This window comes from Pseudochaenichthys georgianus, chromosome 7 (assembly GCF_902827115.2).
Source record: "Pseudochaenichthys georgianus chromosome 7, fPseGeo1.2, whole genome shotgun sequence".
Lineage (NCBI taxonomy): Eukaryota > Metazoa > Chordata > Actinopteri > Perciformes > Channichthyidae > Pseudochaenichthys > Pseudochaenichthys georgianus.
Window position 1 is genome coordinate 36,576,520 of NC_047509.1, and position 27,893 is coordinate 36,604,412.

Below are 27,893 nucleotides of genomic sequence, written 5' to 3' on the forward strand. Positions count from 1 at the left end.
GACGCTGTCGACGCTGTAGTGTAGACGGGCCGTTAGACAAGCAGTTTGTGTCTTACAACATAACATCGGAACATCATTAGGTGTTTTAACATGAATGAGAGATTATGCTTTCCTGCTGACTTTACCAGTACTCTTCAAGTTAGACTTAACAGATAAGCAAAGTATAATTTCCAGGAAACTACATTTACACGAGAATTGAGTCTTATCATCTCATCATTTCCTTTGCCTGCCAAATAAAGATCGTTTTGTGCGGTTGTGAAAGAAACTGTGGTCATGGACTTTCCACTCCATCTTCTCTATAGAGCTGTCATGTTTCTGATACTTTAAGATCAGATCTTAGTAAATCACCATGCACTGATACAGGTACTTATTTTCCAGAACTTTCTTGACCTTTTTGATGCCCTTGGCCATTGGTTCTCAGCCAGTGGTGTGTTACATCACAACTGTGTTGAGGGGACATTTGTTTTGCTGCCAGGTAAAAAATGAAACACACAGACAAACGGCCTTACTGAGGTATAAAAACATTAAATACATGAATTTGTATAAGTATAAATAAGTGAACACAGGAAACATGTAGGCTTCTCCTCAATATTTGTATATTGTAATTATTCCAATATACAGTATACATGTATATCCAATATGAGTCTGGTCCGCTCAGTTTCGTGAAAATATTGCCAGTTTTCTGTTATCATGCAGACAAATAAAACGTGGACAGAACCAAAACCATGAACTCAAAATACACTACACTTTCAAAATAGATAACTTCAATTGGCTTTCTTTTTTTATCATAGCTTATTTAATCTTTGGGCAAAGGAGACCATTGTTTTTTTTAACATATATTACATCATACCTGGCTGCTAAATCCTAAGAACTGTTACAGGATGTGTATTTTTGTAAAAATGTGTAACTTTTTTATTATAATTAATTGTTTATGCATGCTTAAGAAACATTACGCTGTCTTTGGCTCTTTTCTGCTGTAACAATGTACATTTCCCCTCAGTGGGACTAATAAAGGGATTCTGATACTTTAGGTAAAAAAAAACAGTAGCCCCATGTGACCAAGGACTAATTCTAGTATAAGAACATTGTTGTATCTATTAAACTACATGGAACAAAAAGTATTTGGTAATTAGGAACTGATAACAGAGAGAATATAATTTTTAAAACGTTGTCATTTTCAAAAATCCTTACTTTGGCAATTAATAAAAAGGTTGCCCAATGTCTGTACCAGATTACACAATGTATTACTAAACAGAACACATTGTGTCCCTTTTTCTTTTTCAAACTTAAAACAGTCCTAGGCACAAATTAGAAGGTCATGGGGACTTGAGTCTCTACATGTCACTGTGTAAATGTCCCCAACGCACACACGCTGTCAAGATATCCAGGCATTCTGCATGACACCACACACATGGGAGCACTATTAATAATACGCTATTGTTTGTTATGGAAAATCACCACAACAGGGGCCTTTCCCGTAGCAGATGGCTCGACTGTCTGTTACCTCCATAAAAAGGCATCTGAGGTGGCTGGAGAAACTTCTGTCGACACTGAATTATGTTTGAACAAATGACTGTTAGGAACCGCAAGAGCCAATCCAGCAGAGTAGACAGGCCAACGTTTTAGAGATGAATATTTGAAACATGAGTATACAAACATTTGGTCAAAGGGCTTATTTTAGAAAAAACTCTTCACACTCTTTCAGAATATTGACAGTTGTAGTTGAAAGACAAATAGTGATGCTAAAACCTCACAAAACATACAAAACATACACTTAACATACATTAAAAAAGTTGGTCAAAGTTCTGATATTGTGAACATTACTGCTTCGTAATATATTCAAAAGTCCTATTTAAGACTAAGACAGATCATATATGCAAAGGGGTTTTTGTACCGGTAAAGAATGATGTACATAAATGTCCCTTAAAGGAAGGATGATAGTGATAATAATGACATGCTGACGTGTCGTCGATACAGATCGGTGACTGTTGTGCCCACATCTTCCTGATAAAGATATCACGTTTGGCGGTTGGGCCGCGGAACACAGCCTGGACTAAAATGCACCACTGTTTTTGTTGCTGCTGTTGCAAATAAAAAAATTGAACTAAAATAATACCTTGTCTTTGGTTTTGTCTCATTTAGTCAAATGGTTCTTCTGTTAAGCAAAAATGTAATGGAACTGCATTTGTTTATGCAATCGTGTGTTGCCAACTGACAATGTAATATCCTTGATTATAATTGTCACCATGGTAAACAACTTACTTTAGCTTGGTAGCATGCTAACATTTGCAAATGTTAACTAATCACGAAGTACTGAACAAATAATATGATCTGATTATGAAGCTAGAAGACAAGGGAACACTCACATTATTTCAATTCAACCTCAGGGAACTTGAATGTCTGTACCAAATGTTAGTGCAAAAGTAAAACGATTTCACTCCTCAAAAATGTGCACATCACGGTAGGTCCAGAGAAAAGGTCAGAGGATAACCACCGTCATTAGGATTCATCCTCTGGAGACCATGTGACTGAACGGCAATCCATCTCATATTGTTGATGTTGTTTAAGTCTGGACCAAAGTATTTCATTTGTCATTCCTAAAAACAATGGTAGTCTTCAACAAATAAATCATTAAACATGATTAAAGCTCAATGGCATCAAAGGATCAAAAGAAGTGGACATAGCCTTCCCTCAGTCTGATTGTAGATGCTCACACTGTCTTATCCTATTAAACCTGTTCCTGATGAGTTCATGTTATTAATCCCTGGTTTGAAGTCATCTTTATTCCAGCATGATCTTCATTTTGCAATGTACCGTATGGTCCCATATACAGTAGTGAACATGAGAGGATAAAGTAGCGTTAGCTTTAGGGCTTGTGATTGACAATGTGGCAACACCTTGACCTGTCAATCAGGGCAATGGTGTAGCAATGCATGTGGCTCTGAAGCTTAACATTCTCGTCCAGATGTGTTCATTTGTGGCTCCAAAAAACAAGATGGCTAATGCAAAACTCTCAAACCCAAGGCTTCGATATGGTAATGGCCTACATGGTGCCAAAATACTAGTATATTAAGGGCTACTTGGAAAGTAGCCACAACTGCTCTATGTCAAGAGACAATTTATTTGTTCTACAAAGAGGTTTTATAATTTGGTTCTTGCAAACTCAACTACACAACACAATGACACTTGTAACTCTGTTTCACTGACGGAGCACTATGTCTCCGCTGTATTTATGTTCCAGCTTCAGCCACACAGCAGAGCTAATCCTGCATCCTGATCCCTCTGAAGGCATATCTCCGCGAGGCCCCGTGTGATGTTTACATATCATACGAGGGCTGCTGCTTACAAATTAGTCCCTTTGGGTGTATCGCTGGCGCTGTGATCTCACTGGCCGTTGGCTAACTCCTGACTAAACATGTGAGGCTCAACATGTCCGTCAATCTCTTAAATGCAGCACCAGAGGGTCTGCGGCTCCCTTACGGAGGTCCTTGCTCGTGTTAACATTTGTAGCGAGCAGCTGCTTTCTCACTATGTCTCAACCAAGGGTGGGGGAAATGTTGAGGTGATTTATACCAATGTTGAAATGCATGAAACTGTATTAGAACTGTTCAAAACAAGAAAGAAAATATTAAATATTAACTAGAATGAACCCAGCAGTGGATTGCAGGCAAACTTGAGTCATGTGAAAATGATGTCTTGTTAGGAAATGGCTTATTGTGCTGTGTATCAAACTATATATGACTTATACAACATACAGTTTGATACTCAACATCTGAGCCATTTCCTATAAGTCTGTGATCCATTAGATGTCGGTAGATGATGAAACCTAGTAGTGGTAACAGCATACACAAAACTGCCGTAAACACCAAATGGAAATAGTAATAAATAAAACAGACATGCGTTAAGTCGGGCAATTTCCTGACATAAATTGTCATGAACGACACTCAAACAGACGACAACGACAGCCAGTTGAACGTTCACACTCCTTTTAAAGATTAGGTTTGACAGTTGTGAAAAGTATAAAAAAACATTGTGATGGTAAAATCTCAATGGTATACATTCTAACAAAGCCTATTTAACAAAAACTACCCAATGTGACCATTTAGTATATTCTTACAAAACCTAAACAAAGAAATACTCAATGCAAGTTTACTGAAGCAGTTATAAGTTGGACTTCTGTAATATTCATTTTATTTTTCCTGTAACTATGCTAAAAGCGATAGAATTACTAACAAAGAACTGCTAACAGAGCACTTATATACTAATAAAGGACTGGCTTATCTATAGCCAGTTGAGTAGCACTTGAAATGCTTGGCTCTATGAAACCTGATGTACTTTATGATTCTGTTTTCTTCAAGGTTGTGTCTTCCTGGTCGAACGCACTTATTGTAAGTCGCTTTGGATAAAAGCGTCAGCTAAATGCAATGTAATGTAAAATGGAGAACATTTCATGACTGCTTTATGCATTGTGAATATATAATTGTTAACCAATCTACAAACGACTGTGAAAGTCATCGCTCGTAAAATATTGCATAAACCATAGAGGCTCTAATACTGAATATATATATTTTTTTTTCAATAAAACAATCTAAAACATAATATATGATTACAGATACATTCTGAGCACATTTCATAAAAGCCATATGAAAACAAAGCAAGAGAAAGTTACAAACAAGTTCTAACTGCTCTAATTGTGTACATTTAAAGAGAAAATAAACGACCTCATTCATCTTTCTCACCTGTGATTAGCTTGCAGGCTAAAACTTGGTACATTTTATAAGACTCACTTTTGTAAAATAAGAAGTAAGGGCAATGTCTCTGCAAAGTACAACAATTAGCAGTACACAATCAGAGTTTATTTCCTACGTACAAGTAAGACTCTATTTCAAATCAGATTTAAGACTTTAGTCACTATTTCAGAGTCATTCAATTAGTTTTATCTTTTTTTTTGTCACTTGCTGAAGTCGCTGGAATAAACTTAAAATTGTCTGCAGCATTAAAAGATTCTTTACTGTAAAAATATTGACAGCCTGTAATGTTGGACTTTTTGTATACACGCTTTTGTTGGAGTGAATGACAGCTAGGTGTTTGGGGCGATCTGCTTTGCCAGCTGAACCCAGGGGTGGCTCACCCATCCTGGCCTGGCACCAGGTAATCATCGTCTCCCTCCACTAAGAGAGGTTCCTCTGCGGTGCTCTCCTGGGGGCTCTCGTGGACTTCTGCTTCGGTCTGAGTGAATTCAGGGCAGGCTTCAATGTCGTCGTAGTCCTCCTGCGGGTCTTCCTCCTCAACGGTCACCCCATCTGTAGTGAGAAAAACTGCTGCATATTAAAACGTGTGATGGCTTACAATGTGCAAATAATATTGGTATTTAAAAGGGTGGCACTACTTAGAATCAAGAGATAACACTATGGAACTTCCCCGATATATAAATTATATTACAGTTTTCTGAAAGTCCTAAAACCAAGAAATCAGTTAGCATTTTACCACTCCTGGTTCGTTTGGAAGTCAACTGTTTTTTTGAGTGTTTTCTATTAGATGCCTGAAATAAGGTCTGTGGTTAAAACAAGATTTAAATATGTTCATGTTTTGATCTACAACATAAAATATGTCGGTAAATACCCCCACAGGTATTCCAAAAATGTAATGGAAGATTCCCCTGCTTTTTGTCGAGTGAAACAGGGATATAGTATCTTCCGGGTCGGTCTACAGAAATACATCATGTCTGCACCACTCTATTCTATGTATAGAAAAGCAGAAGAGGCGTCACCTATTAAATATGAGCACATGTTTATACATTTCAAATACAGAAATCTGGTGAACAGATAAAGCCAGGTTCCGAATGATTTCTTCATTATGTTGACATATTAGAGGTATCACTCCTTAAATCAGAACAAAACTTAAAAGTTTAAATTTAAAATGTAATAATTGTTTTAAATTTAAAACAAATCTAGTTTTACCTTGCTTTAAGGAATACAAATGTTTCATTGATCAGGCTGATAAAGCATAGGAAAAATAAATCCTTCTGTGACCCTCAGAGCGTGTTAATATGTGTCCAATCCCAAATGATATGAGAATAGGGTAACACAAATGTATGTAATAGATATGATAATCAAACTTCTCAAGTTGGAAGTATCTTTTGTATCACAATTTCTCTTAAACTTTATTTTTAAATATATCAATTGATATCATATTAAACTTTTGGTGAATCTTGGAAAAATGTGCTGTGTATTTATGGATGTTTACTTGACCAATGCATGTTATGAAGCACTTCATCCCAAAAAAGACCCTGTTTTTGTAACTGCAGGTTCTAGCTGTCTAATGATGGGATAAAGCTGGAGCCAAACTTTCCTGACACTTTGTCCATGGGAACATCCTGGAGGAGGTGTTCTCCTTCAGCAGCAGTGAGGGTCTGGAGGGTCAGGGGCTGCATCTCAGCAGCATCACTGACATCATTGTTGGAATGGAAGGAACCGATGTAGGATTCTCTGAATCCTACATCAACAAAATAAATAAAAAGAATCAAAGATACTTAAAATGGTCCTACATTTCAAATCACAATGCCCTGTGTTTCCATTATGAAAACGTAAAATATACAAATTAACTTAAAAAATGATTTCTTCAATATTCCAAGTCCTTGCTTATCATTGCAACAAAAAGAAAAACTATGAGGTATAATGACGAAAGAAAATGACCACTCAAATAAACAAATGAAAGAGCGACTTTAAATAAATGCAAACAATATATAAATTACATTAAGACTAAATCACTAAATATAATTTATATTTTACACATTTATGGCCAAATATTGTTATGATGTGAGAACTAATAATAGTTTGAAGACTCGACTCACTATGAGTAAAAAAGACAATAAACTAAATAATACAAATTCTAAGTATCAGTTTTTATATATAATATGTGTAGAAGTATATGTACTGTATATGTAAAAGCTCATTTAAAAGACAGACTGTACAGAAATAATACAGTAAGATGAAATACAAGTTACTTAAATATAAAGGTAATATTGCACAATACTTGTAATAATGTATTGTGTAACATACATAAAGCAATGTCAAATAGAATACTGCAAAGTGTTAGCATGTGTGACACTTGAACAGGGATAATCCTGGTGATATATTTGTAGTCAATGATTATGATTCCACTCCAAAAAATACATGAATGAATACACATGGTACCTGTTTATGTGGATGATGCTGTATGATGTCCTTTTGTTGTTCTGTTTATGTTTTTATGTTTCATGTGGAACTAATTGAGCAGGTCTCCCTTGAAAAAGAGATGGGATTTATCTGTATAAATAAAGGTTTGAAATGAAATGAAATGAGACTCACTGGCTGCTCCCAAGTCCTCCATCTGGTTTGACATGTCCAGGACGTTGTCGTAGTCTCCACTCTCAATCTCTACTTCTTTTGTCGACATTCTCTTTCTCAAAATTCTCACTGCATCAAAAGAGCATGAGACATTAAACTGGTCTGAGACGAAGGACTAAAACTAGACAAGAGTCGGAACAACTGTTTATAAGTTTATATTATTAATGTTCTCAACAAATGAACAAACACTTGATCCTTCAGTTTATCAAAAACATTTAAAACCAACACAGTATTTATTTCTGAGATGTGGTGGAGTTGGGTTAGGGTTCAGCATAAAGTAGCAATGTACCTCAAATGTGTACTGAAGAAGATTACTTGAGAAAAAATACTTTTGCATATAAGCATGTATACTTTAACTATCAGAGTGTATACTTATTGTTCCTTCAGCTGTTATGTATGTACTGTAAGCTATGTACTTCCTTACTGTTTGCATATTTAAAGTCTATGCATATGCACAATACAGTATATATATATATGTTTTCTTACTTTTACCTATCTTTTATATTATAAAATACAAGTATGAACCTGAAAATGAGCATGATGTTCAGCCTCTGAACTCTTTATAGTACATTTGGATCATTTGACCTGTTTTGGCATTTAAAGCAGTAAAAACATCTTAAATGAATTCTTAAAGCGTGAAATGTGATTGCTTTTCCTAAAGTGTAATATAAAGTAAATTAGGTAATATTGGCAAATATAAGTTTATGCGCAGGTGGAATGCATTTAAAGGGATTGTAAGGTCACCAGAGGCGGTCACACAAAGGTAAAGGCTCATGGGGAATGTTAAAACACAAAATACTCAGATTGACATGTTGTTAGTGCTGATGGTTTCAGTCATAATGATAACACCTACTAATACGTCAATGTGGTTTTCTCCTTTACTCATATAAATAATGTTGCTGACTCATATATATGTTTAAGATTAGAGTATGAGAGAATGTGTGGGTTTAGATCAGAGTTGGGTGTAACGCGTTACAAAGTAGTACACTACAGTTACTAACATTACCCCGACACGCGTTACTTCGTTACTTACTAAAATCAGTCATAATAAAACCTCAACAAACACCTGCAAAGAACACATGCTAAGGTGAAGCTAACGCACAGCTATTTGTTTGTTTATATCACGCAGTCTGTTCTTCTTCTCTGTCTTCCGGTTGTTGCCTGTTTTGAATGACGAATACACACTACCGCCGCCTGCTGGTAAGGAGAGTTATTGCCACTCACGCATGCGCAGTTCGTACGTGCTCGGCTGAAGTCTTTGCGGTGTCTGGTTCCAGTGCAACACATGGCCAACACGCAGGAGAACACGCCGACGCAACAGCGTGAGCAGAGATATACTGCGCAAAATATACAGATAGCAGGAGACAGAGGACAGCCACGGTCAGATAGGAAAACATTCAGGATCTGGATCAGTCAATGGAAACTGAACTAAAGAGAACATTTGAAACTTTAGCAGTCTGCGTAATCTGCCTGCAGGGAGGGGCGGGCGGGCCGGCCCTGCGAGTAAAGTAACCGAGTAAAGTAACAAGTAAGCTAACGAGTTACTTTATGTAGAGAGTAACGAAGTAGTGTAATATATTACCTTTTTTTAAAGTAATATGTAATATGTAATGTATTACTTTTTTTTAGTAACGACCCCATCTCTGGTCTCTGGTATTTTCTCTATAAAGATATAGTGTCAATATCAATCACCCATTCATTATTGACCATTATTACATGGCTTAGTTTAATACTCGATTCTGATTGGTCAATTCAGAACATGTGACACGTTGTTAATACCGAACAGACAGACCGCTGTCAAGGACTTATTGACCGTTGTTAAGGACCCTCACATCTTCAGAAAGAAGTCCGGTCGATGTAACTGTATACAGTTGGGCCGAAATGCAAACTGCATGCAGTTTGCTTTTCGGCCCGGGACAAGAAAAACAGCGGAGAAGTAACGGGGCAGAAACCCTCCTGTTTACGCAACGGTCCAGACATAGACATCAAACGGCAACACATATTCAGTTGCCAGTTACTTTGTCATCATTAGGGCAGAGATATCTAGTTCTCATTCATAACACTCCGTTCGATGTCTCACTATGGGATGCGCCTCATCGCGGAGCAAACAGAAGCATCAATCTCATTACGCCAATCCTGATTGGCTGGTGATCTTGACGTCAACGTCAGGGAATCACCCCCTATAAGTAGCTTGCGCCACGACGCATGCATCAATCAAACACCTCTTCTCGCTTCAGAGCACATCTCTACAGTAGCTGGACAAGCTTAACAGTCCACAGACTGAACCCAAATCCAAAACATTTCGGTTGACGGGCGCTCGCCGGCTTCTGCTTCGCAAGAAGACTGTAATACTAACGGCAGTTAGTATTAAAATCGACCTCGCCGTTTCTTTCCCCGGAAAGTAAGGTAAGGTTTTGATTTTTCTCAAGCTAGCTACGCACCTGTTGCTAGCTAGCTTCCCCTTACTACCGACACCACGGTAGCAAGGATGCTTTTCTTTTTCTCTCTCACGGAGGAGAAAAGGATTAGAAGTATATTGACACACCAGTCAATATTCTTTGACAACAAAGGACCCACACCGTCCCTTTTTCTCCGGATTAAGGACGGGTTGGTAACACTTTTCTCTCAACGACGTACCTGTTACGAGCGGCTCCTCTCCACGCCACGAGGCGAACAAGATGGCCGCCTCTCCCCCTCACACCAGAGGAGTCAGGGACTCGGAGGCTCGGTCATGCGGCTGCGGGTTGAAGATAGCAGGCACAGACTCACACCAGGTCTGCTCGTCCTGCCTCGGGCTGGAACACGCCCAGGAGGCTATCGACAACCCCGGCTCGTGCGGGCATTGTGCCTGTTTCACCCGAAAGAGCCTCCACCGACGGCTAGCACACCAAGCTAGCTTGTTGGAGCAGGACTCCCTCATGTCCACTGATTCGCCGTTTGTCAATCAAGACACGTGGGCGTCCGCCGCAGAGACTGAGCCCCTCACTGTGTCGGTCTGGGGCTCACTAACAGCGGCAGCTGCGGAACCGGGATCCCACGCCGTGTCAGGCAGGGACCCGGTGGCGGCAAGAGACGCGGGAACGGAGCCCCATGCCTCACCAGGCGGGAGCTCCCGGCGAGACCTCACCATGGTCTCGCCCGCGGAGGATGTCCTGGAATTAGACTACATGGAGGACGAAGAGGACACCTCTGAGTCCCTCCTGTCTGATTCGGATGAGCAAGAAGAAGATATCATGTCATCGGCTCAAACGGCAAAGCCGGGAGCGATGGCTGCTCTCCCGGGCGATAGTACACCAGCTTCGCCCTGTCTGAGCACGCTGCGTCCAGGCTAGACATCCCGTGGCCCGAAATGGCCAAGGAGACCGCCAGGTTCCGTTACGAGGGGAAACATTCTCCCCAAGCAACGAGGGCAAGGAGGCAACTCCTCCCGGTCTTCCCGGAGATGTTGGATGAGGTGTCGGTCTCGTGGAGGGACCGACCCTTTAGCAACAAGACCCCAATCCAGGGTGCCTCCTCCCTAGACTGCGACGGTATGGAGAGGCTCGGCCTGCTCCGCATACCGCCGATGGAACTGCTGGTGGCAGCCCACCTCCTACCGAGGATGGGCCCGTCACCAAGCAGGAACCCCACGCTGCCAGCGAAGGTGGACCGTTTCCAGTCGACCATGACTGAACGGTCCTACCGAGCCGCAGCGTTGTCCGCCAGGGCTCTGAACGTTTCCTCACTGCTAACTGCATACCAAGCGGAGCTCTGTGAGGATATGTCGAGTAATCCTGGACCGGCCATTCTGGACGAGTTGGCCGCGGTCACAGACATTTGTCTCCGTGTCCAACGCTGCGCCGTCCAGGCCACGGGCAAGGCAATGGGGATCATGGTGGTGCAGGAAAGAGCTAGATGGCTCAACCTCACCAACCTCCCAGACCGGGAAAAGGAGAATGTGCTAGACATGCCCATCCTTCCCGAGGGGATTTTCGGCTCCGCTCTTGCCTCCATGCAGAGGAGATGCGAGTCGAAAAAGAAGGAGGACGAGGCCCTCCACCTCTGCCTCCCTCGAAGGGCCCAGCCGCTGCCTTCGCAGCGGCAGCCCTTCGTCCAAGCTGCCCCGAACCCTGCTCGGTTCAAAATACCGAAAACACAGAGGTCGCATTCCGCCCGAGACCCCAGCCCAGGCTGGAGACGAGGGCGAGCTGGCCTAGAAAATCTCCGGTTCCGGCTGCAGCCCAGGCGCAGCCAACCCAGAATTTCGGCCAGCAGTCGACGAAGAAGAAGCGAGCGGCGTGACAGCCCCCCCTTCTCCCCTCTGTGACAGAGCTGGAAGTCTACGGTTCCCCAGCTCTAAATGTGTTCCCGCCGCCTCGATGCCTCAACACCATCCTCAAGTCCGCATAAACACATGTCACACACTTATTGATTTTTCTGTCATAAAACATTTTCCGCTGATGCATCCAGGCTTCGAGCCAAGGGCGCAGCTCGAAAAAATGAAAATAAAAACAATAAAAACAATAAACAGTCCGTCAACTGTTCCCCTTCTGAGAGCAGCTACGGCTTCTCTCAAAAGGCGGACAATTGACGGGTCTGTGAAGGCACCACCGTCATGCGCAGTGCCGGCTGGAGCCGTAAGGGCACCACCACCACCACACGCATGCACTGTGTCGGTGGGGATTGTCGAAATGGGGCACCACAGTGCTCAGACACTGGAGGGCCCCACAACACAACAAATAGAGACTCAGAGGGGAAGAGACGTGACATCTCAGCTGGCTCTAAGGAGCATACAGCGGGAGATGCTCACGACATCTGCTTGGGTTTCTCAAGACAGTTACACGGAGCTACAGACTCCAAGTCACCGTCACCCCCCCTCGCTTCTCGGGCTATCTGTATTCACAAGCCCGGGGAGAGTCAACCCATATTCTGGAGAGAGAGATTCTCTCTCTCCTAGAAACGGCTTGGTCATTATGGGGAAAAGAACACCTTCATGCCGATCTAGATCCCTCCGCTTCGCGTCGGGCTCCTGATCAGCCTGTCGGTGTTCTTTTCCCCATAATGACCGCGTCGCTGCACATTATCCCTTACTTAATTACTGTATGTATGGATGGAAAATACATTAGTGGTTTTAAATATGGTTGGCAAACTAACTGATTATAAAACAAAAATTATAAAAGGGTTCTTGATTCTTGTAAAAAATGTCCCGCTCCACACTGTAAAGAGTTAGAATATGACCATAGGCTATGGAAGAGCCAAATGAGTCATTAGTGGGTGCTGGTCATGCTGCTAATTAATAGTGAAATAAATATTGTTGCTTGAAAAAAGCAGCAGTGATAGGGTTATGATTATGGGTGTCATACAGTGGCCAGAATATAGACAGAATGCAACAAGACTGGCCTCATGTGGCAAAAAGGCTCCAATACACCTTCATTACACTGAGATGATCATCATGGTATACCAGAATAGCTGTTGCAATGGTCTACTTATATTTAAACAAATAGCATAAGACAGTTAATAATAATATACTTACACGATATATTCTTGCCTTTGTTGACAATGCAGATTCGGATAATTACGACAATTATTATCACCAGAACCAAAAGTAATCCTACTCCCAGGATAATGCCCACTTGGGGAGGCGAATGGGCTGCAGTCTTTTCAGGCTTGGGCACATAACCTAAAATCAAAAGACAGAATCAGATTGAATATCTGGTGTACATCCAGTAGGCTTTCAGGTGCAAGGAATTTGCTTTGGTGTATTGATAAGGTATAGAAGAGTGTCAGTTATATTTCATATAACTGACACTTTTTGCCAAAGCAACTTATTTAAAGTGCAATCAACCATGAAGAACTCAAAATAGCAAGAACCCTAGCTGTACATTAGCTTCAAATAAGCATATATATTTTAATTGCTACATACAGAAATTGGAATTGTAATGTTTTTATTAGCCTGGGTGCACTGGAAACTGATGGGTTTCAGTCTACAATCGACATCTACAAAAATGTAATATAAAGAAATACTCTAAACATGTACAATATATCTAAATCAACATGAAAGCTCTGTGCATTTATTGGAACTGAGTTTTCCGTAGAAAGGTTCAACATTTTATTCCAGAATTGCCTTTTTTGCATTAACGATTATATGCTACTTGTCAAGGTAATCAAATCTGATTTTTTTTAAATGTATTACTAGAGTATTACAGGTAACAAATATCTGACTTATTGGGAAATTGGTTTGGGTTACCGTTACAGTAGAACTCCGCTGGTTTTTGGTCCACACACTTCTTTTGTTCAACACAGTGCATAAGGTCATTATGATCTTTGGTGCAACTCAGTGTTGTTTCCAAGTTGACCTTAAAACACAGATTTGAATGTATTTATTTATATATATTTATAAGGACACTTTGTATTGACAAAGAAAATGATTAAAGTTAAATTATACAGATTTTAAAATGATCAAACTAATGACTGAAACATTGCTAAAAATTACAAAATCTAAAGAAAAATATTTACCCGATTGAAGACTTCAGATCCCTTTATGCTACTATTGTAGCCTTCACATTTTTCACACAGTGTTTCCAGAAGTTTCTCTGGAAATGGTTTGGCCAGGGGACACACTTTTTCCCACTTATTTCGATAGTTGACTTGAATCTGACCTCCACATTTTTCTGTAGATTTGAACTTGACATTGCCTGTAGGAATACAAAAATATATTTCTATGTTAGCCATTTAATGCATTTGCTAGCTAAGCTAAGCCAAACATAAATACTGGGAGCGAAAGGGAAGCAGCTAGTGTTGCTCTGTCTTAAACTATAAAAACCATGGTGTTAATAAGAGAAGCTTAAATTGAATTTCTTACATTAAATAAACAAAATTCAAGATTCAAATATGTAATGTCATACACACAGCTATTGTGCAATGAAAAACTTGGGTCACAGGATGCTCATACAATGCAATATATAAATATATACAAGAGATAAAAGATATATCATGTTTATTTGTGATATTTAGAGGTGCTTGCAGTTTTTACTTTGATAAAACAAAGTGTGAAGCAGCTAGCCTTGCTGTCTGTACAGTGTGCTAACCTAGTCTGATCATCTCCTGGCTATACAGTACTAAGCTAGGCTAATCATCTTCTGGCTTAAGCTAACATATGAGTACTTAACTTTAATCCAACTCTTGGCAAGATGACAAATAGTAGGTGTAAATGTATAAGTATATTTAAGTGTCAACTTCATTCTGTAATACTGTGTATTTCAATGGGTTTATTAATTCAGCTGCAAATATCCTGAAAATAATTTAATTTCAAGGGGACTGACTTGAAATGTACCAACACATGCAAACACAAATGTAGTATTTCCTATTTAACAGACAATCAAGTATATTTACATTTTGATTACATTTAAATAATCATATAAGGATTTGCATTCCAAATAATATCAATGACATGATAGGCAGAAAGTTTACATACACAATACTTTTGATTTCCAATGGTGGTACATAAGCACATACTTACTTACCAACACAGAAAACCGAAACCAACGTTTTTTCACACTTTCCCTTGACTCTCTTGCACTGGCCGATTTGATAATGGTTTTCCTCACAGTTGACATGGAAGTACTCTTTATTCTTAATCGGCTCTTTGACAGCAGAGAAACCAATGGCGTTGCTGCAACTCAGTTCTTGGCAAACCAAACGTGAGTACCTGTCTTCCCAATTTGTGTTGCACACCTCAAGGTCATTTACCGTCACTTCACCAGCACACTGTGTTGAAAGATTGACCTTAGGTTCATCTAGAAAGGAAATAAACAAGATCAAATATTAAATTAAAATATTACAAGCTGTAGTTTAGGTGCTAGCATACTCAGCTAGCAAGAAATCAAACTCATACATTTGTGAATTAGTGAGTTTGTGAGATGATGGTAAGCAGATATATTTACCTTTACCTGGCTAGGTGTCTTCCCCTACTACTAAGCTACATTAGGCTAATCATCAGCTGGTTGTAATACATATTAAGCCTTACATGATTTTGGAATCAATAGTCTCTTACAACTCTTAATAAGATAGCAAATAAGCGTCATCCCTTACATTTCAATTCTTTAATGGTCAATATAAATGCTTGTAAAGTAGGTAATTTACTGCATCTATATTAACGGAAATGGCAGCAGGAAATATTTTATACCTTGACATTTAATAAAGATCTGGTTTGTGTTGCTTGATGTCAAGGGTGACGTCTCACAGTCCCAGATGGACTTCAGATTCTGTACACCTGCACAGCTGAAGCTCGTTGTCCAGGATGCAGTTGTCTTTCTTGTCTCATTTGAAATTAAATTGCCGCAGTTAAGATTGCTGCAAAGTATATTCCCCATAGTTTCTGTCCAGCCTTCAGTGGAAACAGCACTTTTCTTGTTGTCCTTCGAGTGAACAAACAGATTTCCACTACAGGCAGTACCACCAAATAGTGCAAACATACTCGAGCCTGAAAAAAGCAAGAAGAGATGAGAGAGGATTCAGGAACAACCAATACCACCAAAAATGTAATAAGCAATAACGTAAACTACATTTTAAGGATCTAAAGAGCATACACTGTGTGCTAATATTTGAAAGTTAGCTGAGAAAATAGAAAATGTTTTTATGGTAAAAAGGGAGCAACAGTGTGCAGCAAGCTGGCTAAGCATAACACAAACATTGTGACTTAAAATCCGGACCAAAACTATTCTGGTGTATAACCACCTTAAAAAAATCACGCTGTGTGGTAAAACATTGATTCATCGGTGAGATTTCTCATTTAATTAAATGTGTTATTGACCAATGGTTGGAGCCAAGCTTGCAGTTTCTGGATGCATCTTTTATGCTAGGCTCAGCTTAGCATTTCTATGTGGTAGTTTGGTATGTGTCTTAGAAGCATCAGAGTGGCATCAATAGTCTAATCTATCCCTGTAAGAAAAAGCAAACAATAAATGATATCTTTTTAAGGGAGGTCCCAGATATACTGGAACGCTAGAGGAAACACATTAGCTGAACATTTTTCAGTCCGGGTTAACGATCGATAGACCCTAACTTTTCCAACATACAACAATAATAACACTTACTGGAGCATTGGAGGTCAGCAGGAGTGCATGGGCCAGCATTAGTTTTCATCATACATTGTTTTAATGCCTTGGAGTCATCTCCAGAATCATCTATTTCTGAAAGGACATGACCTTTTGCTGTTTTGGGTCCATCTTTAATCTCAGCTGCTGCCTGACCACAGTCCAGCTCTCGACAGATGGTGTGTCGTGTTTTGTTGTCTTTAAGAGCATCTTTGCAAACTGGGAGCCATTGTTTATCGTAGTTGACTTCCAAACCTCCAGAACATTTTTCTCGGGAAGGAGTAAATCTGGCCTTGACACTACCTGTAACAGTGAAAGATACAGAGTTATTTTGTTATTTAAATAAAACAAACAAGATATAATAAATATAAAATAAAGTCAGTCACATGACCCCTGAGTTATGGCCAGTTGTGTGTCTTGTGGCTAAGCACATCAGAGTTTACAGGAACATTCTGATTAACATCCATCCATCCAACCAACCAACCAACCAACCAACCAACCAACCAACCAACCAACCAGGCACATTGGCAGTTAATTATCCTTTGATGCCTGAGCAATAACTTCATTTGAAGTATTGATTTAACATTTTGGAAATTGACGAATCTTATTATTGTGTATTCTCATCTTCTGCATCTTGTATGAACAGGAAATATTGCAAAAAGAATGTTCCCTTCCAGATTGTACAAAAGACTGTGACATATTCATGTAACTACCTAAGCAAACCAGAATTAAAATTTTAAAATAGAAAATGTTTTGGTCATAATAATACAAAAGGCATTCAAGCTCACCAAAAGAATAAAACACAACGGTTTCATTAGGAAAAACACACACGTTTTTGGGGAATATACAGTATAGTTAAAACATTACATTACCTGAGCAAACGACATATGCTGGATCATTGTTACAAGTCTTATCATTGTCATCAAAGCTGACCAAGTTGCACTTGTTCAGGTTGTGAGTCATCTCTGTGCAGTGCACACTCTTGAACTTCACCTTCATTGGTTTAGTCTTGGTCATGGGCTTTAGGACATGTTCACCACAGTTCTGGGATGTACACAGCATACGGGAGTCTTCGCCTGTCCACGGATTCGCACACACACCACCGCACTCCCCGTTCAAACAAACATTGACGTACCCCAAACAGCCTTCGGACAGTTTAATTGTTTTTTCTCCTGTTGTGGCATATAGCAAAAGGGATGAGGAAAATGGAATATAGTGGAAATATACACGTGTAATGAGAAAGTTGAAAACATTTTATGAGATGAAAGTCTCCACATAGTGTCACATTACCTGAGCATTTCACAGTGGCAATTGTGAAATTGAGGTCTTTTGGATTTTGTGTTTCTCCACAGTTAAACAGAGATGTTTCGTTTCGTGAGCAGCTGTAGAATTTATCCCAAACTTTTTCTTCTCGACTAGGCAGGGTGTTATTGACATTCAAAACTCCCCCACAATGCATCTCCTGACACACGGTGTTTGCCGTCTCTTTGTTCCATGTCACGTTAGACCCGGAGAGCCAGTACTTTTGTTTGAGGTTTTTTATCCCCACCTTGCCAGAGCAGGAATCTCCGTCCAGAAATATCATTGCATGCCCTAAAATTGACAAAATAAAGAAAGACAGTTAGTTTTAGCTTATGATAGACTGGTAATGTGTTCAGGGTGGTTTCCTCTTTTTTCAAATGCATGCCATTTTAGGCTCATGACCCCTCACATCGTAGACTTGGAACTACCGAACTATTTTTCTCTTAGAATAATGAAATGGGGAAATGTAGTTATAAATCAGAATCAGAATCATAAAGCATTTATTCATCCCACAGCGGGAAAATCACAGCAGCAAGGTATAAAAAGGCAGATAAAAGGCAAAAGGAGAACGAGTAGACTTACATATTAAAGGCACACGTTATTAAGAAAATGAATATATATATAAAAAACAAGTGAATAAACAATGGTAAAAATTAAGGAGAATTATTAAAAAAAATAAGTGAACATATACTTTTTTAACAGTATTGAAAGATTGTTGTTGCGTTGAAAATGTGTATATAAATTGTTAAAACAATTATGTGTAAATTGATCATATGGGTAGATTGCTCATTAGCAGTGGTATTGCACAGCAGTTTTTATATCTATATGTATTGCACCTCAGTGCACAATCTATGCATAGTTAAATAATAACTCTTACATTGTTCAAAGAAATACATATATGTTAGGGTTCTCGCCAAAAATAAAATGTTTTCTGAAAATGGCAAATTATTTAAAACTATCATCAACCCTACAGTTGTCATCAGCTTGATAATTCTGAATTGGTATTTATTGGTCTGTGCAGTGTGTATTATATATTTGAATAGTTTTTTTCAGATATTCATATTTGCTGTACGATTTGTAATTGTTACATTGTTTTCACACTAGGAAAATATAGAATTATTATGAAATACTGGAACATTTATATTCCATGTGATACATTTAATTAATATTCTCAACAATCTAAAAGCAAATCAAATATATGTATATTATCAATCTAGTTTCCTGCAGCTGTTTCCAGCAAGAGCAATTATCTGTTCAGCAAATCATCTGTTCAGCACCAAATGACAGACAGAAAAAGTGAACCTTTACATATCACTTGGTGAGAAATATCTAAAGAAATCATATCAAAAAAACTCCAGACTCTACAATGTGGAGGACAGAATCCAGTGTTATTAAGGTCCTTTACAAAAGTAGAAGTACTAATACTACACTGTAAAAAATACTCCATTACAAGTAAAAATACGCCAACTGCAATGAGATTGTTACCTAGGTAAAAGTATTTATGTTTAGAAAAACTACCTAAAGTATTAGAAGGAGAAGTACATTGTAGAAAAGTTCTTACAATTCTTAAAATAAGTAAGCTGGAAGAGTGAAACAGATTTACAGATTTTTAAACAATTATCAAAATTGCTGTTAATACATTTGTGTCAACCCACTCACTGTTTGAGGTGTACTTAAAACAATGTTGGATATATACATAAAATAATAGCTGTTAAATAAATGTAGTGAAGTAAAAGTACAATATTAATTCTAGTGGAGTGGACAGAAAGTACTCAATTAAATTCCAAATACCTTACATTTCTGCTTAATGACAGTACTGCAGAAATGGATTTAGTTAAATATCACCAAAGACAGATTCAAAGTCATTCACACACACATCTTGACTCGAACCGACACTTTGGAATTGGCACAATAGAAGGTCAGACGAATGGAAAACACACTCACCCTTACAGGTTATTCCCACTGCCTCCTTTTTCACATTTGAATCCAGCCTTCCAGTGATGTCTGAGTATCCGGGGGAGCGGTTCTTTATGACACACTTAGATATGGAGTCATCATTTCTCCCACAAGTTATAGACTTAGCCAGAAATTCACGTGAACCCTGGCTGTATTTTTGAAAATTCCCCTTATTCTTAACGCTTTCTGTACAGTTCAGTTGATTGCAGACGGCATTTGAATTCTTATCTTCCCATCCTTGTTTATCGACCCTCTGCCATTTGCCCTCGTACTTGATCTCCAGTCTGCCGGCACATTTCCCAGGAGTGTCCTTCAATTTCACCTCCATGCTTTCTGTTCCATGACAGCAAGAGAATTGTCAAAGATTCAAGATTCAAGGCTTTATTGCCATTTGCACATTAGCTACAGTGTTGATATGTCAATGAAAAACCCACAGGCTCCTCCAACAGTGCAACAATATAAATAGTACTTATATAAATAAGTAAATACAAATAAAATACAAATAGTGCAAGGAGAGTCTATACAAGTAAATGGAATATGATATATCAGATAAATAATTGGCAAGATGCAGACGATGAATGTTGTGGATGTTCTTTAAAAAGTGCAGGTGTGTAATAGTCGTATGGCCTGTGGGATGAAACTGTCCCTGAGTCTAGTGGTTTCAGACCTGATACTGCAGTACACACGTGCTGCTGTTTGGGCAGGAATATTGTGATTTCTACGTTTACTTGGTATTACAACATGGCTGCCGTGTCTCACCTGAACAGACTACGTATGCCTTGGAAGAACATCTGAGGTTTTGGTCCCGCTGGGCTCTGCAGTGCCACAGGGACGACTCTGTCCCTGAGCACTCCACATTGTGCATTATCACATCGTCCATGTCCCCTCCTCGAGAACTCTTCTTATCGTTACCGAGCACCTGGAGCACAACGTTTATGGTTATATCATTAAGGATCCATGTCATGTATTAGTGGCAAACATTTGATCGGAAGGGCAGTCATTTACAGAGAATTTTTTTTTTCAATGATGATGATTACTATTTTTGATCATTCACAAAAAATATTAATAAAACATTTCATTAATATAACATTGATAAAGGCAACAACAACAATATAATGAATTTGTATTATTATCTAATAAAAAGAACATCCACACTAATACTATTTAATATTCGTAATATCCTTATTATCAATATAAAAAAACACAATCAATACAAATAATAATAATACAAATACAAACTAAAATACTACAAACTAAAAGTAATACAAAATAACATAATAATGAAAATAAAAAAAACTAATAGTGATGATAATACTAAGAATATTAATGTGATTATAAAAAATAAAACATTTACTATTAAAAACAGATATAATCATAATAACAAGAAGAAAAATATACAGTATATAATAAAAATACAAAAATAGAGAGGGGCTGCTCAACAAATTGACATAATCTTGCCTTAGATAAAATCGTTGTTATCAGTGCTTCTTAAATCTGAAAACTCACAGAACTGCCGCAGCCTAGCTCTTTGCAGACGACTTCAGCTTCCTTATGGCTCCAGAGCGAGGCGCACACCGGCTGAGAATAGTTGTTACGTTCAATATAGACTTCACCATAGCAGTGGCTGGGTTCCCCATTGTCCATCAGAACCACTCTCACATTATCTGTGAACAGATAAAGGTTTCTTTTTTAAAACATTATTTATTAAGACTATTTAATGTATCATTTTGTCAGTTGGATAAAATATATATAGGAAAAATGGTTGTGTTTATAAGATCTTGTCCTCGAGTAAAAGTAGAAGTACCAGAGTGTAAGAATACTCTGTTACGAGCATTCAAAATGTTACTCAAATAAAAAGTATTAGCATCAAAATATAGTGAAAGTAGCGACAGTAAAAGTAGTCGTTGTGCAGATTGGTCCATGTCAGAATAATATATATGATATGTTTTATAATGATTGATCATGAAAGTGTTCTCAAAGCTGGTGAAGGTGCAGCTAGTTTGAATGACTTTGTATTCTGCAGGGTAGCTTGTGGATTTACTCCAGGTGGAACTAAAGTCTGATTAACACTTGATTATATTTCACATCATTCATCCACATCGGCAAAATAACTAAAGGTAGTAAATACCTCTAGTGGAGTAAAAGTACACCATTTACCTCTGAATAGGACACTGAAAAAACGGAAAAGTTTACTTTAATTAAATGTATTATGTTAACAGATTTCACATAACTGTTTTAGGCTAGTTCAAAGCAATACAATTACGTCTTGGGTTCAACTTAATAATATTGCTTTCGACTAACCTATAACTGTTATTTGAAATGTGTTGACATACATTTGATTAATGTCAACGTTTAAGTTCTTCGAGTAGTGGGGTAAAAGTAAAGTATTAAGCAGCAAAAAAATGTAATACTCAAGCAAAGAGTTAATGTATTTAGTTACTTTACACAACTGTGTTTAGGTAGCCTTTGGTTGAATGTTAGTGTGTTGGACTACCTGTGCAGTTGAGCTGTAGGCCGTCATCAGCTAGGCTGGAGTGGGCAGATGTTCCGCAGTTCATCCGCTCGCACCACTCCGTACTGCGCTTGATGTCTCTGACAGGAGTCCAGACTGTACCGTTCCTCTGCCGCAGCAACCCAGAACACACATTGGATGCGTCTCCGGAGAGTTGCAGTATCTCATGTTCTGTGAATGAACCATTTGCTTAATTCACACTTCCTTTCAATAGAAATTGATTTACTCCTGGATAAAGGCAGTTTCGAACACTTGGTTAAAGTTGAATTGAAACAACAACAAAAAATGTATATAAATAAACAAAAACAGGAGACAAACTACTGTGCAGTTTTGACCATGTGTTTAACATTGTTCATTGAAAAAAAAAAAAAAAATAGATGGGTTAGGTTATGGATATGAAAAAAAAGACATGAAAGAGTCCAGTGGCCTGGTTAAAAGTTGTACAATAATAATAATAATAATAATAATAATAAATGACATTTATATAGCGTTTTCACAGTGCTAAACGACACCTTAGAGATCAATAAGAAATAAAAGTCAAATCAAAAATAAATAAAGTCGAATAAAAAAACTTCATAAATAAAACATTGAAATATGAATGAAATTCAAAAGCACTTGGAATAAAAGTCCAATAAATAAATAAAAGTCCAATCAAAATATAAAAAAGTAAAAGTTCAATAAAAAAATATTTTGGAGCCATCAATCCAAACTGATATTTACAAGTATAGTACACTTTTGTATCTGGAGCTCAACACTTTGCAAATAGTTTTATACATTAAAAACAAACAGGACCCGGGATAAAATAAGTTTTCCCTCAGAATGTATTGACAATTAAGCTTTGTTTTATGGTAGATGATTCTATGAGACCAGGTAGTGGTTCAGTGTGTGAGTGTGTTACCTGAGCATATGACAGTAGCAGGATTGAGACACGCTGAACCTTTTTTCGCAGTCGCACACTGCCACAGATTAGTTAGTCCTTTGATGCCTGAACAATCTACCCACATCTTCTCTGATTTTTTGAGAGTGATCCACGGCTTCTTGGGAATTTCCATGGCTGGACCGCACTTCAGGCTTTTGCACAAAATATTTGGTGCATCTTTGTCTTTATCTATAAATGCATTACAAGTCAAAAGCATCCAAAGCTCCTTTTAACAATCAAACGATTCCTATCTATTTCTTGTGATAAGAATAACAATTATTAAACAAATTACAAGGAATAGGTACAATTATAATCATCTAGTAAATGCAATGTATGGGATTGAGAAAGAAAGCATTATAATCAGAAACCAATGGGATAGAATGGGTCAATGAAAGAACACAAAACATATATAAGGACCAGGGGGAAAGATCTGATCATTTATATACGTATGAGCATCAATGTTTTATTATGTGTAATCTATATCTTATAGGTTTGTTTTGTTTTTGTCTTTACCTGATTTGTCGATTGCTTTGAAGTTCTGTTGTGTATCTGAGTACTTATTTTGTTATGTATGCCTTGTAATCAAATCAAATAGAAAAAATAAAGAGCGGTCCCATACTGTCAAAAGTGGTGCCATTTTATGTAGCAATGTTAAAGAAACGAAAAGAACGTATGAACCTTAAACGAACATCATACGTCTCGTTGAAAGTAAGGAAGACAAATTGGGGCATGTATGTCATGTTTCAAATTATTTGTTTCACTAAAGAGTGTCTTACCCTCTGAATTCCTCCAGTAGTTATAGCTGTCATTAGAATTAATAATATATATAATATAATAATATTATTGTAATTAATAAATACCTGATGCCTGAAGAGTTGGAATTTTCCAATATTTCCCAGGAACATCTTCTTTTTTTTGCCCTTACACATTTCTCAATATCCTTCATATCTAACTTGAGACCATTTGGAGGGGGCCAGATGATCCCTTCATGTGTTACCATAAATATACTACAAACTACCTAACTTTAAAATATAGATGCAATGTTTGACCTGTTCCTCAGCCAGCTATAACAGTACATGCTGTTTAGACATTGATGCATTAGTGTGGTAAAATAAGTGAGATAAGATGGTTTTAAGCCCGAGAACATCTTCCACTATTCAGCCGTCCCACTGATTCCTTAATCTTTACTTTACATGAAAAAAAAAAAAAAAGGATTTCTGTTTTGAACTGCCGTGTTTTTTATTTTTATTATAATCCTGCTTATTATGAATTGTTATATGATTTTCTTTTCAACATATTAGTTTAGTTCGCTTAAGTTTATCATTTATATGAATTATGTTTTCATTTATTTTCAAATTTCTGTCTTAAATTCCCACAAAAATAACGTTAGGATTCAAGGCACACAATAAGGCGTATTTTATTTGTTTTGTTTCACCTATATGTCTATAGAAAAAAAAAATACAATAAATAATAAATACAGGAGTTTGCTGTCTGCATCTCTTACCCCAGCCGTTGTCCTTACAGAAGTACCCAGAATATGTCTCTCCTGCATCGGTGGAATACTTGACCGCTCCCGCACACGCATACCCATCCAGGCTGATGTTGATCTTATCTAGAAGACAAAAAATATATAAATTAAAAATGTCCTCCTTATCAGGATTACATTTATCTGACGCTTTTTCTCTCAGCTACTCACGATAAATGCAATAATCCATGAACAAAAAATATGTTTGCGTGTTGTTGACCAATTTTACTTGAGGTGGGGGGCAGTCATTTTATGAGAGAGAGATTTAATGTGGGACATTATAGACAAAGACATTGTTCAAAATGTTATCATTTTTAGTTGAATATAAAGTCATAGCACAAAAAAACAAACAAACATGAAATACAAATTCTGTTCATAGATCAAATACCAATCATGGTGTCAATGAGTAGAGTTGTATCAAATAAAATGATTAAATACATTACTGTTAACTTCGCCCTGAGTAACAGCACAGCCTTTGCCTATACAGCAACACTATCACAAATGGTACAATGAAAGACTCTTCTTTCACAGGGGGGGTCAAAGATCAGTGCTACAGAGGCACTGGCCCCTGTTGGCCCCCCCAATAACCGCCCATGGTTTATTGGACAAGGTACAGACGGACCAGGCAGGTTTGTGAGGGACGATTTGTAGACGCTCTGCTGTCAATGGGGACCGGGGTAGCAAACAGGCGTGGGTTTTCTGTCATTTCATCACCATTTTTCACACACACAAGTTATACATAACACATAACAAGGCAACAGGCAGTCAAAGAGCAGCAAGCCGATTGGCCGATGCAGAGCGAATTGCACATGCTGGAGGGAATGGTTACATAGTCTTGGATGTATGATCCAGGTACCACTCAACCAAAACATTCCTGTTTTGCTCCAACATGGCGGAATGAGCTCCCCATTTGAATCCGGATGGCAACAATTATACACATCTAACGTCTCAAACTGAACCCCCCAGCCCCCCAAAAAAACTCTACTTTTACGTCGAAAGGTTTAGCCTGCTTGAAGCCAATGCAGTGGGCCCAACAAGTGTTTGAAAGCTAGTTGCAGGATGCTTGCTCTTTGAATTTGTATCTTCATGGTTAAATGCAATAACTTTTGTTATTTTACATATGTCAGATGTCCATCACTGTCTGGTAATACATTATTAAATATCTGCTTTTCAGGTTTTTTTATTCTCCATTTCTTTTAAAAGTAAAACAGATGTATTCATTAATTAATTCTCCTTTTAACTCTTTTATTATAAACCCTCTTATAAGTATATACATTTTATTTTGAGTTCAGTACGTTTCTTGTTTACAGTATATACAAATACTCAATACATTTTGATATATTTTTTATAAATATATTTATTTATGTAGCTATTTTTCTATAGTTTTTTCTCTTTTCTGTCTGTTATTCACACAACACATCTGAGTCAAGGCATGTTTCTCTATTCTTATGCCTATATTTAAAGAGTTTGTATCTTCATGGTAAAAGGCTTGTATTGTAGATTTGGCTTAGAGTTAGGTAAAGGAAATGAAATGTAACAAAATCATCATCATGTCATTTTACAATCATTTGGATTAACTTCTCAAAAGTGATGCATCTCAACAAGTGTTAAACCTTACTTGAACATTGGATCTTCCTCAGAGTCCCAGTGTCGAATTGGCTGATGCCGAAGCCGGGATGCGTGCACTCTCCCAGGTGAGACTCGTCCCCTTTGCATTTCACCTCGTTCAGCCACATGCGCCATGCGGCCCCTCTATCGAGGGGCCGCATGGCGGGCTCCTGGGTGCTCCCATTTCCTTTACCACACTGAGTGCTCTTGCAAACCACGTCTTCAGTTTTTTCGCTCCAGTGTTTGTCTCCGATGTAGCCCAGCTTGTTGTCATGGTAGAGTTGGATGATGCCTTCACACGGGTTGCTTCCATCAATCAGAATCAGACGGTCCTCATCTGCTTAGAGACCGGAGAGATCATACAGGTAAACAGTTAACATTTAAAAGTACAATAACAATTGTTATCAGTTACAGAGAAATAACATGTCATTAAATGACAGTCAAACTGATGATTAGAAATGATTAACATCCAAATATGTATTTTAAAAGGAATATTAAGAAAACATATTATATGTATAATGTTATATTGTACATAACAACTGTTTAAAGGATATTATTCCTTTCTAATCACAATTTGTTTGGTATTTAATCCCATTTTGATTCAAGTTTTACTAAAGAACTTTAAAATGAAAACAGTTATCAGTGTTCCATTTTCTTTGCCTGGTTCAAATCAAATCTAGGATTTTATGGGAGAAATAATAATGAGCTGCATGGCTTTGATTAAGTTATTTATTTAAAAAACTTAATTTTAAACAGCATAATCACACGCCTGAAACCTTTTCAAATGATATTGTCAATTCAAAAAGCATGTAAGTGCACATTAAATATGTTATATATATTTATTTATTTATTCATTAACTTATGTGTTGTGATTTTTCTTTTTACAACCTAACATACCAATTTCTTATCTCTATATGTGCGATGGCAAAATGTACTTTTAATTTGGTCAAATGTTCTAAAAGAAAAACAAGTTACTGAGCTCTGCGGTACTAAGAAATTATTATTATTTCCCCATTTTTTATGATATTTCAAACATTTATTTTCAATGATAACACTCAAATGTTCTGATTTAATTGTTCAGGGAAATAACCAATTCATTTGACAAATCTGTCATTTCTGAATTATTCGCTTCTTGGTTTCCTATATTTGTGTATCTTACTCAGCACTATTTATTAAAAAAAACAGAAATATTCTTAACAAGAAAAAGGACAGTGTTACCTCAGTTACAGCACATTTTCATTTAGTATCTGTTCTTGAAAATGCTAAATTGTATGCCTGCTTGTAGACATATTTCATAAAACCCAATATTGATAATTACACAAAATGTAATTTAGATAGCTTTTAGTAATTTTGAAAACTGCGCCAAATTAAGCATAAGTAATATATTTTTTTAAGATTGTGGCACTGCAGGATATTTTAAATAATACATCTACAAAAAAAAACGGTTTTGAAAAAACGTGACATATTGTGGCATACACACGGTCAAATTGGAATAAGTCACAGATTTAGAGTTGTCACTTGCCTTTAGCGATGGCAGTGCAGAGCAGGAGGAAGAGGAAGAGGAGCAGCATCATCACTGCAGCTCACCCCTGAGTGAGGCAGACCACAG

General features: G+C 37.8%; 1 protein-coding gene across 1 annotated transcript; it reads right to left on the minus strand.

Moving 5' to 3' along the window:
- Nucleotides 1-3,969: 3,969 nt before the first annotated feature.
- LOC117448923 (scavenger receptor cysteine-rich type 1 protein M130) lies at nucleotides 3,970-27,893 on the minus strand. Its single transcript, XM_034086217.2, has 19 exons — nucleotides 27,807-27,893; nucleotides 26,295-26,621; nucleotides 24,656-24,763; nucleotides 23,131-23,340; nucleotides 22,215-22,403; nucleotides 21,227-21,384; nucleotides 20,480-20,639; nucleotides 19,709-20,053; nucleotides 17,753-18,055; nucleotides 17,335-17,634; nucleotides 16,463-16,765; nucleotides 15,553-15,849; nucleotides 14,891-15,163; nucleotides 13,884-14,062; nucleotides 13,615-13,723; nucleotides 12,901-13,047; nucleotides 7,350-7,457; nucleotides 6,352-6,495; nucleotides 3,970-5,303 (listed from the first exon to the last, which is right to left on the minus strand). The coding sequence occupies exons 1-19, from the start codon at nucleotides 27,856-27,858 to the stop codon at nucleotides 5,128-5,130; spliced, it is 3,888 nt and encodes a 1,295-aa protein (XP_033942108.1). The 5' UTR covers nucleotides 27,859-27,893; the 3' UTR covers nucleotides 3,970-5,127.